Below are 18039 nucleotides of genomic sequence, written 5' to 3' on the forward strand. Positions count from 1 at the left end.
TCTGGCACCGTCCGTCTCTCCCACCCCCACCTGAGGGATGTGGCGGCTTGGATGTACGCTGTGGAAACTAACTACAGCAGTTTTGTCAGCGAAACAAATTTCCATCTCCATCGGTGTAAAGAGGGAACGTTACCCCCCCCCCATCATCCTGCAGACCTCCACACCACCAGGCCGCTGTAATCTCTGCCTGTGTGCGTAATCTCTTGTCCAGAGCAGGTGGTTTGGTTCGAGGTCTTTTGTTACATCCCTTTGCTCAGTTCGGGGATAAAGACCGCGTGCTATGCTGAAGGAATAATTGCCTGTGATTTCAGGGCACAATACTGCTATTCACCATCTGCCCGTGGTAATAAAACGTAACGGTCAACCGCATGGTGTTTGTCGTTTATTTTAATTAGATGTTATTAGGACACAGCGCATGTCAATAAAAATAGTTAAAAACTTTTCATTGTTTTTTTTTTTTTTCGTTCGTTCTGAAATGAGTCGATGGGAATTGAGATGCATTGCTCACATTTATCCGCTAGGATGCTCCATAACTCTTATGTGCGCATGGCTGCATCCGTGGACACAAAATCCGGCTACAGCGCAAGTGTTGCATCTCCTCTTACAGGAGCGCCCCGTCCGAACTTACGATTTAAGACGAGTACGCCGGTCTTTCAAACAGAAGGGAGCTTTGCTTCATTTTTCTACTGTGCGTAACTGCCTGACGACGAAAACCGATGCTCTGTTGAGACACGAAGGAATGTGTCAGCGATTAACTGGACTCTCTCCCGCTCCACCTGGTAAGGGTTTGTTCCTGCTAACTGCATGCTTCTCGCGTCTGCCGCGTATCCTTTACATGCGTACTTGGATTCCGATAGTTTGAAAAGGGCCAACCACTCGTTTCATTAAGATAAAACAAGCCCCGGGAAGCTACTGGTGGACTAAACCGGGGAGCGCACGTTAAATTCCATCGGTGATTCTGTTTCAAGGCCGCGCGCTGGAGAAATATCCGGTGCGTAACCAAATATTGTGGCTCATGCGTGTCCGTGTTATTGTTTTGCTCTCACATCATTTCAGTGAGGCATCATGAGAAACAGCAAAACGGAAAGTCTGCCGGTGATTGGCGTTGTTTCGGAAGGGGCCAAATTCGAAAAAAAAAAAATAATTTTTATATATATATAGAGAGAGAGAGAGAGCGCTTTATTGGCAATTCATTTTCCTGTAATAAAAACACGCGTTCCCCTTTCCCAAGTCAAAGGAAACGAGAACACATTTTATTATTTTATGACACCGCCGATTCAGGTGATGCTTCTTGACCTCCGTCCACGGACGTCCGTGCCATCGGTTTATCAGCTTCGTCCGTTCTCAACTTGCTCTGGATCTTCACGTTTCTGAGACGTCACCGTCCCTACCACTCCTACCTCCTCCGGCTAGTGATCGAGTCTGACACACCGCTGATCTTATTTATGATGCGCGTTTTTGTCGCAACAATACAATTTATTTCCATTTCTTGGGGCATTTCTCTCCTCTCCCTTATGGTGAGCTGTTGTACACTTTCTTTGCCCTGGAGCCCGATACGTGACATTACTGCGGGTGCTCTGCGTGACTTCTAGCTCCCTTCCGTCACGTATCGATTTCACGAGGCCATCGACCGGGCTCTCGCGCCTGGCCACAAGTGTCTCGGGCGGCGGTGCACGAGCAGAGACAGTCCGAGGTGAGTATTCGCCTGCGACGCATGGGTGGGAGTTTTTACGGTCAGTCCAAGCGGTCCCAGCAAAGGACTTTCACGCAGGGCTTCCTATAAAAATAAGAGCTGGCACTGCACATAACAAGCTGAGGTTACAGCGACGTCCCCCGGAACCACCGCGTCTCCCGCGGAGTCGTGATATGAGCCCATGACCGTGACCTGATTTGCTTGCTGTCCGTGGAGGACTCTGGGAAGACGCTGGAGCTGATGTCTATCTGTCCTGGCTGCGATCCTCAGCCGTCTGCAAGCTTCACTGTCTGTCTATTGATCTGGTGAAATGGCCATAGCCAGTTGAGTGCACACCTGGGTCAGTCGAGTTCACCACACACTGATCAGTCACAAAAACTAATTACTGGAAAATTTTTTGTTTTTAATCAGTTCTTCTGTGTTTCGTGTCTTCTGAAAATGAGGTCATGCCTAATAGATAATCCCATTTTCCTTTTTATATTTACATAACGTGTGTCTAGTCTCTTATCAGTAACCTCACACATTTCCTTCTAATCTCCTAGATTTAGCCATGGTTCACCACAGCCGTAGAAATCATGCCGACTACTCACTGACATTTAATTGCGTTTGTGTTCCAAATGCTGCCCTTTCTGGTTATTTGATTTTATTCTTAACCAGCGTCCTACAAGGGTTAGTCACTGTTTTTCTGCTTCTCACCCACTCTAATGTAACATAATAGCCCTCAGTCCAGGAGACTGAAGACTAACGTGTTCCCTCCGTGACATGTGTTGTCACGCAGCCAACGAGAGTGCGGACATCTGTGTCCTTGTGGTGTGCTGTAGCCGAAAAACGCTGCATTTCCGACTCGGCTTGCACAACAGTTTTAAGATTTTTCCCACTCTGCTGGGCTTTTTTTACAGTCACCACTGGTATTTTCATGACCAGGTTTTCGAGTGTGCCAGAGGCTGACAAAGCTGCCCAGAACTAATTTTGCCAAGGACAGGCATAAATATTTAGGTCAGTGTTCTACTTTTCCAATATAGCAGTTCAAACATATATAGGACTGTTTTCCCAGACACGAACCAACCCTAGTCTTGAGCTCAACCTTCTTTTTAGACCAGGTTTAAGTTTCATATGGGTCTGGAGAACTGACCCATAGATGACAAAACTCGGTGTCATGCCTAAGAGTCTTTGGATCATGGGTGAAAATTTACATGAAGCAAAGCCAATTATCCCAACCACTTATTGTGACGGGCGAAACCAGAGGCAGAGCAACGTTGCTGAGCTGTGAGCACTAGTCTGGATTAACCTGCGCACTGCCTGAGGAAGACAGTTTGGCTGCTGCTGAAAGACTTGTCTGTCTTAAAGGAGTGTTTTTTGGTGTTTTGGTATATAAAACGTATATGTCCTGACTGTGCGGGTGTATTACGTGTGCACGTGTTGTGTGTGTGCGCCTACTCTCCCCGATGGATAGCAATGTTGGTCTGTGTAACCCAGTTAATCCCCATTGTGTGTGTCATACTGCTCATTATTAGCTTTTAATGCAGGTCCTAATTGCACACCGATAGCGCACAGAGAGGAGGCTTCTAGGAAGGCAGGAATATGAAAATATATATATAATAAAACACCTTGAGTGTTTCAATAATGCATGACTCCTCCCCTCCCTCTCTATCCAGCCTCTCTCAGCTAAAGCAGGTCAGAAACAAGGGCATTATATGGGGCCACTGTGATAACAGCCACTGCTTCAGTGCATCCTTACACGTCCGTTTTCTCCTCATTTCCAATTTTGTTGTCACAAAAGCCTCATTGTTGCGGCTGAAAGCGGATACTCTCGTCTTTCAGTAAAGGGGATGATCACTTCAGAAGAATTTCATTTCCAGTCTGCCTCAACCCACACAATATGCAAACTCTCTTGTTTCTGGTTTCGTTTTAATAGAAAGTTGAACAACTGATCTTTGGTTACCTTATGGAAGTGGTGGGATCTTATGTATTTGGTGTGCTGACCTTAATGTTGCTTTGTAAAGTTGGTCTGCTGAAGATCCAGGGTTGAACGGTTGTTGGGTGTTTAGATTAGAGATGGAATGTCCAGAGCTAAAATAAGGAGAATGGCAGTAGACACATGCTTTGCTCTTCAAATTCACAGACTGCACTGTGTGGCTCTTTCTCCATGCAGTAGATGGCTCTCATATCAAAAACCAACAGTCAATGACTTAAAATAGAAAAGAAAAAAAGCAACAACAACAACATTTAAAATCCCTGAATGGCTTGCTTGCTTGGACACAGAGGATCCTAAACCTCTCTTTTTGGCTCACAACAGGATATAATTTGGGAAAGTAAGCAGATAAACAGAGTAATCTTCCAAAAATCAATTACTTTACACTGACTAAGGCCTTAAGCTGTGATGCAGTCAGGACGTGTATCACCACAGCTTTTATCCAGGCTGTCAGACCCCACAGTCTGGTGCACTGGACCATGGCCCTCGGCCTGGTTTTCATGTGAGAACGCGGTGCCAGTTTGAGAGATATCTGATTTTGGCAGGGACATCTTTCAGATCTGGGCCATTTACACTAACCAAAAGTATTTTGTTTATGGTAGTTTGTTAATAGCAGGCCTGCCCCTTTCTTTGTGCGCACCTGGCACTTGTATCCTATGCCAAAAGAAACACGAGAAACGTTGACACGTTTCTTCGAAGCTTCTTGATTTTTATTAGTTTATTTAGTTTATATACGGACCCTTCATAAATTGCTGAACCCGTAATTCACTGCTCGGGTCCGTGTGATGTCTTTTGTTGTATTATCGCTACATGCTGTGTTTTAGTGTGTCACTGCCACACTGACTGGCTCTGTGTGTTCCGTGGTATTATAAGATTAGGGGAAGTTCGGTTAGGTCCTTAATTGGATTCAGAACGAACAGCAGTGTTGGTTTGTATGCCACGCATCAATAAAGCAGCCGTGTCTGGGGTTCAGAGGTGAACCACAGTACAGCACTCCACATTTTAATTTAGTTTGCCCAGAGTCCTCCAGTTTTACGTAGCAACCCTGAACAGAGAGTGTCGTAATCCTCAATTATTTAATTAGTCTGAGACTTAATACCGTAGGACACATCTGGACAGACAGACAGGGGTTGCCACGGAGATGCGGGCCGCGCAAACCCTGATGTTTAAAGGTAGCGCTGTGACAACTAACACATGAGATGCCCAGCACGCTCGTCTGCTCGCGTGGAGGCTACGGCCTCGCTGTAACAGCAGCACTTCTCTTATAGAAGGAAGGAAGGACGAACGTTTTGGGGGTCAGGGGCTTCTGTGTTTCCCCGTGTTCTGTTTTCCTTTAGTTTGATCCAAGGCCGCCAACTCGAGCCGTTCTTCCGCTCTTTGCCGGGGTGCAGACCAGCCCAGACGCAGCACTTCTCTCACAGACCGACGGAATGAAGGATTTCCATCGCTGAAGTGCGCGCGAGGCCACTGCCGGCTATTTGCGTTGAGCCATTTATCTTTGCGACACTGCTTAGCCCATGGGCAGCCTCTGCCCCAGCTAGCCTAGGGAAAGTTAAAAACAAAAAAAATGATACTTTGCTTTCAGTAAGTTCGGTGCTCACGACAGCAGGGAATATATAGTCACCTTAAGGTAGACCGCGTGATACCAGTAGTCCAGGTTTGTCGCTCCTTGCAGCTGGATTGGACCAATAATCTGGATTGTCTGCAGCCACAGAGGGAAAGGGATTTTACTGTGGCCTTACCATGGATCTGGACTGCAGCCCTTGCTTCTAATCCGTCATTATAAATTAAGGCTAAAATAAAGAAAAGTATTGGTAAATGGTGTGTAGGGGGCTAGTTTTACACAGTATAGTTTAAAACTGCAATGTCTAATCTCCATGCTGGTATTGTCTGGGTCTCACATATGCTATGTAAGGGTTTATATGAACAAATTCACGTTTTTGTATTGTGTATAACTCATTTGTAATGTTTAATTAGGGCACGTGATGCACGCTACTTTGCAGTCTTTTATTTTGAAATAAAATTAGTATGAGCCAATGTAGTATATAATCGTTGCTCTGTAGAATTGATACATTTTTCACATATATCGGTTCAAATGTTGACCTCAGACTCATAAACTTCAAACCTGAAAGTGTACCGTTATGCTCATTACCGACCCGATAGCGTCGTCTCCGTGGCTGACAGAGGTTCGTGCCATAATCCACGGGTTTGAGATGGGTTTAATATTGTCCCAGTGTGGAGGAGGAGAGAACCCACCGCACCGCGAGGGAGCATGTTGGTGTGCAGTGAACCGGGCAGATGAAATCCCAGCTCCCTCGCTAATGCGCCTTACCGCATGTTCGGCTGGGGTTCTCACTACTGTTTCTAATGCAGCAATATGGTTTGCCTGGGTTTTGTTTTTCCCCAGACAGCAACTTGTACGTTTTTTTGTGGGGGGTGGAGAAAAGTTCTGAGAGATTGGGTAGGTTGTTCCAGGTTCTTAGAGGTCCTTAGAGACCCCCAGCCAGTTTGCATATTTACTCTGTTCCATCTCTCAACACGCCCCAGCCAGGCAGTGAGGAGCGTTTCAGATGCTTGTCGGGCTTATGCACATGAGAAGCCAGAACAGAACCAAGCCCTGGACTGGACCCTGTTCCAGAGGACGGGACTGAGCATGTGCGTTCTACAGTAAATCTTAAAGGAATGGTAATTACAATTGTTTTACAATTGATAATTGTTGCCAGAGTGTCAAACTACATACAGTAAAAAAAAATAAAATAAATAAAATTAAAAAGCATTTCTCTTGTGGTCCCTAAAGAAGTGCGTTCGGTATAAATGTGATGTTTAGGGAGAAAGTTGGAGTTTGGTACTCTCAGGGATTCTCATTTCTGGTATTTTTCCCCAGCATGTAACCCCAGGGACAGCTGTCAGACATCGCCTGCGTTTTCGTCTCGGGTCTCATCCTTTCGGATCTGATTCAGTAAGAGTACTGCCTGTCCTCGGAGGAGGACGGTTTTTAGAGTGTAGAGTTTGGCAGACTACCTGCTTGTCACTTCTCATCCTATTTTGTGGATGACCTGAGGAGAGAGAGAGTCCAGCACAGGAGCCATTTTGTTTCAGCGACGGCACCGGTTTGTCCTGTCGTGCTGTAGATAATGTCGTTTGGGGTTTTTTGTTACTGCAGTGACCACATCTTTCCTGGACTCAGCAAGACTCTCATCAAAGTGTTGGGCATTAATGGACTGTCCGAGAATGAGTCCTTTATCCAGACCCTTGACTTCATAAAGCTGGCCTGAACTGTTTGTACATCCAGGAAATTCGCTTGTTGGTGTAAGAATATTGGTTAAGTGCTCTAAAGCTTCTTTTAGGCAAAAAAGAAAAAAACCTCTTTGGAAACAAAGTAAACTTTGATAGATTTAATCATGAAAAGCCTTTGGGGTAGTTATTTGTTTATATAATATATAAAATATACACACAGTTGAAATAATATTACGATATATTATGATTATAAATACATTCTTATGAATTACAATGAATATGCTTCTGCTAACATTATGGTAACAAAACGCTTATTTTATTTTATGCAAATATATGATTATTTTAACTTTGCACACTTGCTGAAGGCCTGTGGAGTGGAACTTGTGCTGCCAGACTGCAGTGGGCAAGTGAGCCAGTAGTGTCATCCTGCATCATAACAGGAGTGAGCTGACCACAGTTCACGTCTGCATATGCCAAATTTAGATTTTCCCTATTTATCCTTTCTTGAGCTGTATTGGTTCAATTTTGCACTGGCTACAGTTTTTTTCTTTTTTGCTGACATGTCTAATGTCATAATGCCATAATGACCTTTCTGATGTCCATCTACCCACATGCAAGACATCTGTAGTTCACGGTGCCACTGGTGTTACGACCATGGAAACTGTCACAGTGTGCGCAGAATGTGACCAGAGCTTCCAGACAGATCCCCCCGAACACCCACTCCTGGACTCAGCTGCTCCCTGGGCCGTCCGTGTTCGACACGCTTTATCGGACGTTTGTTCAGTGATTTCACGTGGCAGGGAGCCGTGCGAGCTGTGTGGTCTCCCCTTGGACCTGCTGTGGCTGTGTTGGTGTGGCCTGTGCGTGGTCCAGTCACTTCCTGTCGTGGCCTCGAGTTAAGGCCGGAATGATGCCTTCAGCGTGCAGATGACGGTGGGCACCCCAGCCCCACGTCCTCGCCCGGACCACCCTCATGATCAGGGCTGCTCGTGTTTCAGTGGGAACGGGGATGCCCAACACGGTAGGCATCCGTTCGGAGACGGAGCGATGAAGACGTAACCTGAACAGACAGCTGGGTTGGGCACCTCAGGGAGTGTGTGTGTGTGTGTGTGTGTGTGTGTGTGAGAATATGTCAAGTACGTACACATGTCTGTTAACCTTCTAGCTGACATTAAGAGGTGAATCCAGCGTGAGGTTTTTTTATACCAGTAATTGCTGAATCCTTGATTACTGCCACATGAAAGTGAAGCACCTGGAATGCTTGTATTGTCAAGGGAGCAACAAAGCTAATGTATGTGCAAATTTATACTGTTTTGTACGAACGATTGAATTTCAAATGTTTTTTTAAAGCAGTTATTTCTGTAATATGGGAGGATTTAATTGCATTTCTGCCATTTCTGTCCCGTTGTGTTGCAGATCCTCAGGAGATCCCTGAACGGGGGGCCGTGGGTCAGTGCTAGAGTTGGACCGGGTGGGTCCGAGGCCCGAGAACTGGCTCTTGCGCAGCAGCAGAGGCAGAAGAAAAGCTCCATGCTGCCAGCCTGTCCCCAGCTCCCCTGCTCTGCGTGCGCCATGAGAGGATAACGGGGGCCTTGTGAGGGGGTGGGAGTAGAACAAGAAGGGTGTGGCCACCAGGTGGAGTGGGTGGGGTTTTGGGAGGGGTTCAGAGGGCACCGTGTGAAGAGGGGGGAGGGCAGCGTTCCCGACGGGGAGGAGGAGCGCGGCACTTCGGCTGGTGACGGCGGCGACGATGACCAGCCTGTTCCGTCGCAACGGCGGCAACCGCGGCAGGGGCGGTGGCCCGCAGGGGGGCGGAGTCTCTGGCGCCCCGCCTGACCCGAACAACAGCCGACCGCCACAGCAAGTGCGGCGGCTGGAGTTCAACCAGGCCATGGACGACTTCAAGACCATGTTCCCCAGTATGGACCACGAGGTGATCGAGTGTGTTCTGCGCGCCAACGACGGCGCCGTCGACTCCACCATTGACCAGCTGCTGCAGCTGAGCCTGGACGCCCACAGTATGGACGACAGCTCCGACTCTGAGGACAGCATCGCCCCCGAGGTGAGGCGAGGCACAGGGGAGAGCTCTCACTTACACGGGGTTGGTACTTGGGGAGGACACAGGACCGGCTAAGCAGGAGAGAAACAAAACGTTTGATCACTTTAGTAGCAAAGTCAGGATACACGCATATCCAGATCTAGATCATGTGACTGTTTTGGTGGTGTCTGTGTTTCTCCCAGAGCTCCCCAGTGCGGACCTGACCTCTTTCTAAAGTCAATCGCAATACTGCAGCCGCAGACGTTGCTTGACTGCTCCAGATCAGAGGCGGCTGTGTTTTTTAACGTAAAGATTGCGATAGCCACGTCAGTTTCCTCCTGTCTATCGGGGCAGCGGGGGGCCGTCCGAGTGGGTGACTCGCCGCCGCTCCTGAGCCTTCTGGCCGCTGGTTGGTATTCTGCAGGGGGGAGGGAAAGGTCAGGAAGGTGGGCGGGGCTCCCGAGCGCTTGCATGTCGGAACCACACCCGGACGCCGTCTGGCAGAGAGGAGCGGTGCATCTGAACTCTGTTCAGACCCTTCCAAGCAGCCAGGTCGAGCGGTTTTGACGTGAGGCCCAGCCCGGCCCCACGACATCCAGAGTGTTCATCATCCAGGACGGGGGCTGTGCAGCTGCAGTCGTCTGCGCTGAAGCAGCAAAGACACCGCTAGGTGTCCCAGTGGACATTTGCTCCGTTGGTTCTGAGTCTGGCTGCAATGCAAATGAAGAAAAAAGATGCACATATGCCACTGTTTCCTGGACAGATTTGTTATTCATATAGATTTTAATGACTTTATAGACAAAGTGGAGCCTTGAGAGGTTTTGCACAAAACGGACGAGCGTTGCCGGCTCCTCATAAAATTGTGACGCCATTTACAACACATGTATAGTCTGGGACCTGTTTCAATCATTTTGACACATTTCTATGTGAATTGTTCTGTGTTTGTGAGCAGATCCTGGAGAGGACGCTGGAGCCAGACAGCTCGGACGAGGAACCTCCACCCGTGTATTCCCCGCCTTCCTATGACATGCACATCTATGACAGGAAGCACCCAGCCGATATCCTGCCCGCTCCGCCCCCCAGGCAAGAGAGACCCGTGGAAGACATGTGACTTCTCTAAGCATGCCTGGGGCGGGTACTGGAACGACTGGTTGTAATCTATGAATGCACAAGCTACAGCCACGGTGTCTGGCCAATAGAAGGCTTTGCGCACTGATATTGCCCCATCTGGTGGCGGTTTGATGTCAGTGCAGCTTGCGAATGCGACCACGTGGGCAGCGTAGATGGCGTTTCTTCTCCACTCATAATATTAGCCCACCCTGGTGTAATTCAGGACAAAATGAGAATTACCTCAAGGACCACAGCTCACAAACAAGAAAGGCGGGGAGAATGTCGTTAAGTTTAGTGTGCACTGATGGATCTCTGTGCCTGTGGCGTGACCTTGGTTTTATGTGCCCACTTTACTGCCAGGTTTGAAGCCCACCCCCCTCCCGGGCATCGTCAGGTCAGTGGCTACAGGAACTGGAACCCACCGTTACTAGGCAACCTCCCAGATGACTTCTTGCGGATTCTGCCTCAGCAGCAGGACAGTCTGCAGGTAGATTTATGGAGCTCTTCGGGTGCAGTAACGGATGGTTTCCTCAGGCACGGCGTCTCTGGGATCTGTCCGCAGTTGTAGTCGTTGTAATTCCCCTGCAATCGGGGCCTGCCGACATGTCAACCAACAGAGTTCAGCAAAGAATATCACTGGTTCATTAGGTTGGCTGGAACGTCCCATAAATATTCCACTGTAGTGAGAACTGAATTTGCTACCATGTCATTGTGTGATGCCCAACCAGCTGTTTGACTGGTCATTTAAAAACTTCCATAATTACTAAACTGGTTTATGGCTTCAGAAGGCAGGGCTTCCATTAAAAGTAAACCCCCCCCCCCTCTCTCCTCAGCGTTCTCAGAGCGACCTGTCTCAGCCTTCCTCTTCCTCGTCATCCTCGCTGTCATCCCTTACGCAGTGCTCATCAGCATCCAGCAGCGGGGCGGGCGTGGCCTCAGAGCGGGACAGGAAGCTGAGGCAGTACCTGGAAGACGAGCGCATCGCCCTGTTCCTGCAGAATGAGGAGTTCATGAGAGAGCTGCAGCGTAACAGGGATTTTCTGCTGGCACTGGAGAGAGGAGGTACACCCCACACCCACACACACACACACATACATACACACCCACACACACACACATACATACACACCCACACATACACACACACCCACACACACACACCCCCACACACACACACACACATACATACACACCCACACACACACATATACACACCCACACACACCCACACCCACACCCACCCACCCATACATACATATATATATATATATATATATATATGTATGTATGTATGTATGTATGTATGTATGTATGTATGTATGTATGTATGTATGTATGTATGTATGTATGTGTGTGGGTGGGTGTGGGTGTGGGTGTGGGTGTGTGTATATATATATATATATGATTTTAAAGATAAAATGGAAATTTAAAACCTAATTAAAATGATTAAGATTAATAAAACATATAAAGTGCATAAAATTAATCAGAAATTGTTGACGCAGAAGATGAAAATAAAGACCAGTGTTTAACTAGAACCATGGCTAAATAAGACTTTTAGTTCCGTTTTAACAACATCTAGTGCTGTGCTTATGTTCTCCAGCGACTGGTTCCCTTTAAAAACATCAGAACAGCTGAACACTCCAACAAACTAGTTTCTACTGATCTGAGAGTTCTGCTCGGTATATAGTGCTGCAGCATATCAGATACACTGGTCCTACCCCAGTATGTGTTTTGCAGACCAGCGATTATACCTTAAAGTCAGCTGTGTAGTGCACTGGTAGCCAGTGTAAGGACTTAAGTCAGAGGCTGTGTTCTCTCCTCCTCCTCCAGCAGCTGCACTCTGACTCAACTGAAGCCGTTTGTCTTTTTTGGGAGCCCCGTTAGGAGGTCGTAACAGCAATCAGCCCTACTGGGATGAGTTTCTCTAGGTCTGGTTTAGTCAGGAAATCTCCGGTCTTGTTGAGTAGGGACTGATTTGATGGGACTGCTAACATTGAGAGAACACTGAGTCTAAGTTTCTAAACTAGCACTATAGATTTTAGGACTTTAGAGTCTAAACAGGCAGCTAGTCTGTCTCTCATTTCTGTTTCCATGTGTAATAATCTCTATTTTATCTTTATTCAGTAGCAGAAAGTGTTGGCCCATCCAGTTAGTGATGTGCTCAAGGAAATTACGAAGTGACACACACAACACACACATATATGCACACATATTTGCGCATGCATGCATATGCACATACACACATACAAATACATACATGTACATATGCACATATATACACCCACGTTCATGTGCACGCACGCTCAGACACACAATGGACACAGCACTTAAAAATCGTAAAGCTCCCAAAGAGTGGATGCACATCCCGCCAGAGTCTGGCACAGAGCAGGACACCAAAACAGACCCTCATAACATAAGGTTTCAGTCAGAAAGCACAGCAGTTTACCGCCCTTAACATCCATGACCCAAAAGAAAGGTCTGGGGGGGAGAGGTCATTATAACCACCGAGGTAAGTGTCCAGACACGTCCTGATTACTGAGCTTAAAAGATGTAATCTGCCCAAAAGCCCTGTTATCTTGTCACGTTCAACTCTGCTTGGATATTAAGTTGGATATTTTCTCTTCTGGCCTCATCTTTATGTGCGTCGTTGGGTTCGGGCTGAATGGGAACGACGCACATTTGTGTCGTTTTTTTTCCATGTCAGTCTGGCCTTGTCTCTGCATGCTGGTTCATGTTGTCATAGCAGAGCTTGTGCGAGTGCCAGCATTCATCTGCTCTCAAGGCAGACATCACCTGACTTGGCATACGCGTGCTTGACCCCCCGTCAGAGATCAGTGCGTCGTGGTGCTTAATAGCTGTTGTTGAAAGTTAGGAGCAGAGAGTGAGTTTTAGATCAGAGCTTCTGGCTATCTGCCAATAGCATAATGCAACATGTATATGTTTTTTAAAAAAGTAAAAATTATTGTTTTATTTATTTTGCGTGCGTGAACGGTTCTTTCTTTTCATACTCTTTCTGCAGGAAATCATTGTGTTTCAGGTTCCGTGGAGGTCTGCAGCGCCGCGTCGGACGACGCCCTGTTCCGTGACAAACTGAAGCACATGGGCAAATGTAAGGAGACGCATGTGCATCGGAGCGTCCCGCTGTAGCCCCGCCCCTGGTCTCTCGCTCTAACCCCGGCCCGCCCTCCCACAACGAGATAACGGTCACTGTCACGCTCTGACACCTGGCAACCCCTTTTGTCCATTCAGTGCTTCTGTTTGTTTTGCCGTATTGAATTGCAAATCACCGCCCGGTGCAGAATAATCAAAGGGGGCACATTAAAATACGTTCGGCCGCGCGGGAGTGTCCGCCTTTTCCGGCGTGCATGGGATCATGCCCTGGTTCTACCTCTCCGGGGCCCCATGCATAGGCTTTGCTGCAGTCAGAGGTGCGTCATTGCTAAATCTGGCAACAGAGATGAAGGATTGCTGTAATGCACAGTACAGTCAGGCCATTCGCTGCGACATCGCCGCCTCAAGACGTGGCCTGCTTTTAGGCTGTGCTCCAAAAACATGAACCGCTTCTTTTTTCTAAAGCTATTTTTAGACTTTAAAAAAATAAAAATATTTTAGATCTTTCCTTTTCTTCCAATTTCTTTCTTTTTTCTTCAGACAAAATGCTTTAAAAAGCCAAATTTAAAAATTACACTAAAACGTGCATGAAATGCTTACAACAGTCTGGCTGTATCTGAGATGAAGGAAAGCGATGGAGAAGTTTGGACTGAACTCGTTCTTATCAGTAATATCTGTGTGTTCTTGCCTCTCCTGCTCTGCAGCTACAAGGAAGAAGCTCTTTGAAATTGCCAGATCTTTCTCTGAAAAAACACGCAGGAGAAAGTCCAAAAACAGGGCTCACCTAAAACATCCGTATCCTTCAAGAACAGTGGAGGACTCTCTGTGCCTCCCTCGTCATCTCTCCCACCATCTCTGCTTTCTCCTATTCCATTTTCTCTCTCTCTCTCTCTCTCTCTCTCTCTGCTACATTCATCCATATCTTCTTCTTCACGGGTACTAAACCCTCTTGTGTTTGGATCTGCTCTCCTGTGCACGGTGCTGTTCTGTGTATGAAGTAGCATATGGCTGACTGATGGGTAACAGAAGGATGCCCCTGAACGGTCTGTCCCTCTGCACCACCAACTCGCACAGCAATTCATCTCTATTGGTCACGGCCAGCCTGCTCAAACACCAGCCCTCGCCAAAACAGTCCAGTCTCATTTAGGTCCTTGGAAAGTAATCCAAAAGCCATTGAAAACGTTAAACTTTGATAACAAGCTCTTGGCTGCAAAAAACAAACAAAGCGACCAAAAAATCCACTTTAACACACAATACGTCGAGTACGCTCCATGACCCTGGCCTCAGCCTGAGCACAGCTACCTCCACTGCCAACCTTCTGGAGGACGTTGAGGGACCTCCGGCAGGTAAACGTTCCTTTCCCTGCATTCCCACTGAGAAACGAGGTCATTTTAGCAAAGTGCTGGTCTCTAACGCTGCTTGACGTGTGTCCAGAGGACGATGGCCAGCCCAGGAGGCCGGGAGCCCAGAAGAAGGACGAGCTGACCAAGGAAGTAGTGTCATGGTGAGAGCTCCGCCACCCTCCCTGGGCGAGCCACTTTGGAGAAAGTGGTTATGTTGAAAACTGCCTGAGGAAATCTGCACATGGTCTTCTGCTTACATTACTGTATACATACATTAGTACTGAATAATAATTAAGAATAATAATTATTATTCTGTTAATAATAACAATGAGTGTCATTTATATAGCCTATTTTTCACATTCGAGATCACTCTACAAAACAGGAATACAGTGAGAACATGCACACAAGAACCAACTAAGGAGGGAAGGTGATTGTAACGCTCTGGCCGAGGCTTGAAACAGGAGAGGGAAAAGGGTTAAGAACTGCAAATAGCTAGAGTTGCATTAAAGGCAATTCCGCACATATTTATTAAGTCAGAGTTAAAGTAAACGTTGGAGGAATTAAGTGTGTGTGTGTGTGTGTGTGTGTGCAGAGTGATTTTTCTTTTCATGTTACGCCCCTGCTGTTCTCCCTGGTTGTGGGACGAGCTCCGGCTCCTCCACCCTCATTATCCGGTTGGGCCTGCAGCAAGCCTGCTGATCCGAGCGCGGAAAAACGCGCACCGTCCGGCCGGAGAGACCCCCCCCCCCCCCCCCCCCCGCACCCCGGGAGAAAATGTCGCCTGCTTAAGATTCCTTCGTTTACACATTGTCATCGTTCCGTTCACAGTAATCACGACATCGTGGCATTTAGATGGAAGCTACTGTGCATGTCCGTGCGGTCTGATACGTGACCGGGGGAGGGGGAGACTCAGAGGCGCGCGCTTGCTGGCGTCACCATTCTGCTGAGACTCAGGGCTCCACGCACAAGCACAAACTCCCTGTCCATGTTCTCCACACTGCTGCACCATGGGAATTCTGTCCAAACTCAGGAGCATCAACATGACCAGTATAGCTTTTGTACACTAACACAAATTGTCGATGTGTGTGCATACACACGTATATGCACACACATCGACGATATACATGTGTGAGTGCCCTCTCGTGTATCAACGTATGCTGAACCTCCTCAGTCCCATTCTCCTCATCTGTTATGACCTTAAGACTTAGTAAAGTGTGATCTGAGAGCGCCCTCCTTTCTGTGTTGAACTATAGATGATTATTCTGTCTTCACCATATTCCACTGCACTCTTAGTGCAATCTGGGCCCTCTTTGTATAGTTACTTTACTTCTTTCTTAAACTAAATTAATTTAAATTAAAAATAAATTGCCTTTTAAAACATGTCCCTGTGCTTTTTTGTCACTATACACTAGACTAAATGGTTTCCTTGTATTTATTTTAAAGAAGTGAATGAAAATTAGTATTTAAAAAAATTCCTGCAAACGCGAACGATGAGCGCGGAAGCAGTTGTGTCCTTACAGGTACGTTTATCTCCAGGCCGCGCAAGGACATCTGTATCTCCAACGCATTGCGTTGCGCGTCTTCCGTCCATTGTGTTGCTTCCTTTTCTCCCGTCGCGAGTGTGACTGAAGAATTCCTCAAGCCTTTTCAGGAGCTTCCTGGACAGGAAGTGACCGCTATCACTAAATATATCAGCTAAATGCCCTAAATGTAGTGTGAATGCCATCAGCTCGCCGCGCTAGTTTTGTGCTCCTTCACGCTTTTCTGCCTCAGTTCCACACTCGACCAGGAGAGGGCGCTAATTAACCAGGTCCCGTGGACTGCAACGGACTAGCGCGAATGTATTTACACCACGTTTTCAACATGTGATGAGACGACACACTTTATCCGAGAAGACTCTTAAACTGCATGAAAAAAGAATGACAGCAATATAATGAGCTGTAGCTGCCGCACACGAACAACCAGGGATGAGATGGCCATAATCATAATTCCATCCATATGTAATTTGCAAATATTTAGGTATAAAGTACTGAAGTAGTCAACTGGATTTAAGGAATTAACTTTGCAGCATAAGAATTTAATATGCTTTCAACAAAAATTATTATTCAAGGTAATAATAAGGTATGATAACAATAAGGATAAGTCCATCTAAAGTCACTGCATAGTATCGTAGGTCTCATTTCATTTTCGCACACTGCTCACCGCACCGAACCTAACACGTTATGTGAGTAATGTGAGCAGCAATTATTAGGCCTGTAACCTGAAATGTCCAGTAGGTGGCTTTAAAGACCAATGCTTGAAATCTACGTTTATCTCTGTTACAACAATCTTACTAGTCAAAGAAACAGAAAATCTACAAGTTTACATAAAGCGAGCTCCCTGTAGGAAATACGCCACCAATTCCGGTGCTCACACAGAGCGACAGCACAGCACAGCGGGATGGATATGTGCTCATGGCTTACTTTTGTCATTTAAATAGGGCCTTAACTTGGCCCAAGTTAGCAGTTTTACATTAAAACAGGTGTGTTGATTCTACAAATTTAGTTCTTAAACAGAATTAGATTTTAATTTAAGAATTAAATTAGTAGAAACAGTAATTTTCCACTGCTCTGAGAATGGTTGCTTTTGCTGTCGTGTGGTACAGTGTGATCAATATAATGCAGTGTTTTAAAAATTTGGATTTAGCGTGTGTAAAAGAAACTTGTCGCGGAACTTTAGTATCCATCTGGAGCACTTTTTGCAGGCTAAATAAAGCCGCTTTAATCGCTTGCTTTCAGTCATTGGGGGACACAACGATCACGTTCCCTTCAATCCGGTTAATCCCCCCATGACACAGAGATTCCGTCAAATCGAATTAGGCCGTGCCACACCATACCACACCAGACCACACACCACACCACACCCATACCACACCTTACCACACCACACCTTACTATACCATACCATGTAGCAATGTTTCTACTTACTACATTTCTTTAAATAATAAAAAAAAACTTCAAGAAGTGGTATAAGCATGACAGTCATATTTTAATGTCCTGGTTTTCCCACTAGCTCAGAACCAAGTTAAAGGGGTGATGTAGAAAATATACGTGGTATTAGGAGATGAGCGACGGGGGCTCTGTGGAGCACTGTGTCCTCCGAGGGACAGCTGGTGTGAGAGGCACAATGACTCAGCACTGACATCGGAACGTCTAACATGGGAGAACATCGCACCTTCCGAAGATGAGAAACGTTTGTGGCGGCTGATTTGGTCTCTCTCTCTCTCTCTCTCTCTCTCTCTCTCTCTCTCTCTCTCTCTCTCTCTCTCTCTCTCTCTCTCTCTCTCTCTCTCTCTCTCTCTCTCTCTCTCTCCGTTTTAGTTTCATAGTGGGTCTAACGTCAAAACGTTCTCCGAATCATTTGTCCGATACTGTCACCCTACTTATTCTATGTCAGTATCCTAAATTGCGTTGCAGTCCCTCTGTCTATGAGCACGCACAAGTGTGACCGTGCGCACATAAAAAGCTTATTTCATTAGTAATTTGTGTGTAGTCCA

General features: G+C 46.7%; 1 protein-coding gene across 5 annotated transcripts; it reads left to right on the forward strand.

Annotated features, from left to right (window-relative positions):
* The first annotated feature begins 468 nt into the window (after positions 1–468).
* cuedc1a (CUE domain containing 1a) lies at positions 469–15885 on the forward strand. 5 transcript variants are annotated; one of them, XM_027030187.3, is made up of 10 exons: positions 469–779; positions 8319–8964; positions 9893–10023; positions 10411–10537; positions 10884–11112; positions 13070–13159; positions 13866–13956; positions 14425–14507; positions 14596–14665; positions 15333–15885. In XM_027030187.3, the coding sequence occupies exons 2-10, from the start codon at positions 8653–8655 to the stop codon at positions 15394–15396; spliced, it is 1197 nt and encodes a 398-aa protein (XP_026885988.2). In that variant the 5' UTR covers positions 469–779; positions 8319–8652; the 3' UTR covers positions 15397–15885. The 5 variants fall into 5 exon arrangements, with proteins under 5 accessions (XP_026885988.2, XP_035391103.1, XP_035391104.1 ...); XM_035535210.2 differs by having other exon boundaries at positions 473–779; positions 14449–14507; XM_035535211.2 differs by having other exon boundaries at positions 475–779; positions 15097–15885.
* Positions 15886–18039: the final 2154 nt, after the last annotated feature.

The sequence above is a fragment of the Electrophorus electricus genome, chromosome 19 (assembly GCF_041902795.1).
Source record: "Electrophorus electricus isolate QZ-2024a chromosome 19, ASM4190279v1, whole genome shotgun sequence".
Classification (NCBI taxonomy): domain Eukaryota; kingdom Metazoa; phylum Chordata; class Actinopteri; order Gymnotiformes; family Gymnotidae; genus Electrophorus; species Electrophorus electricus.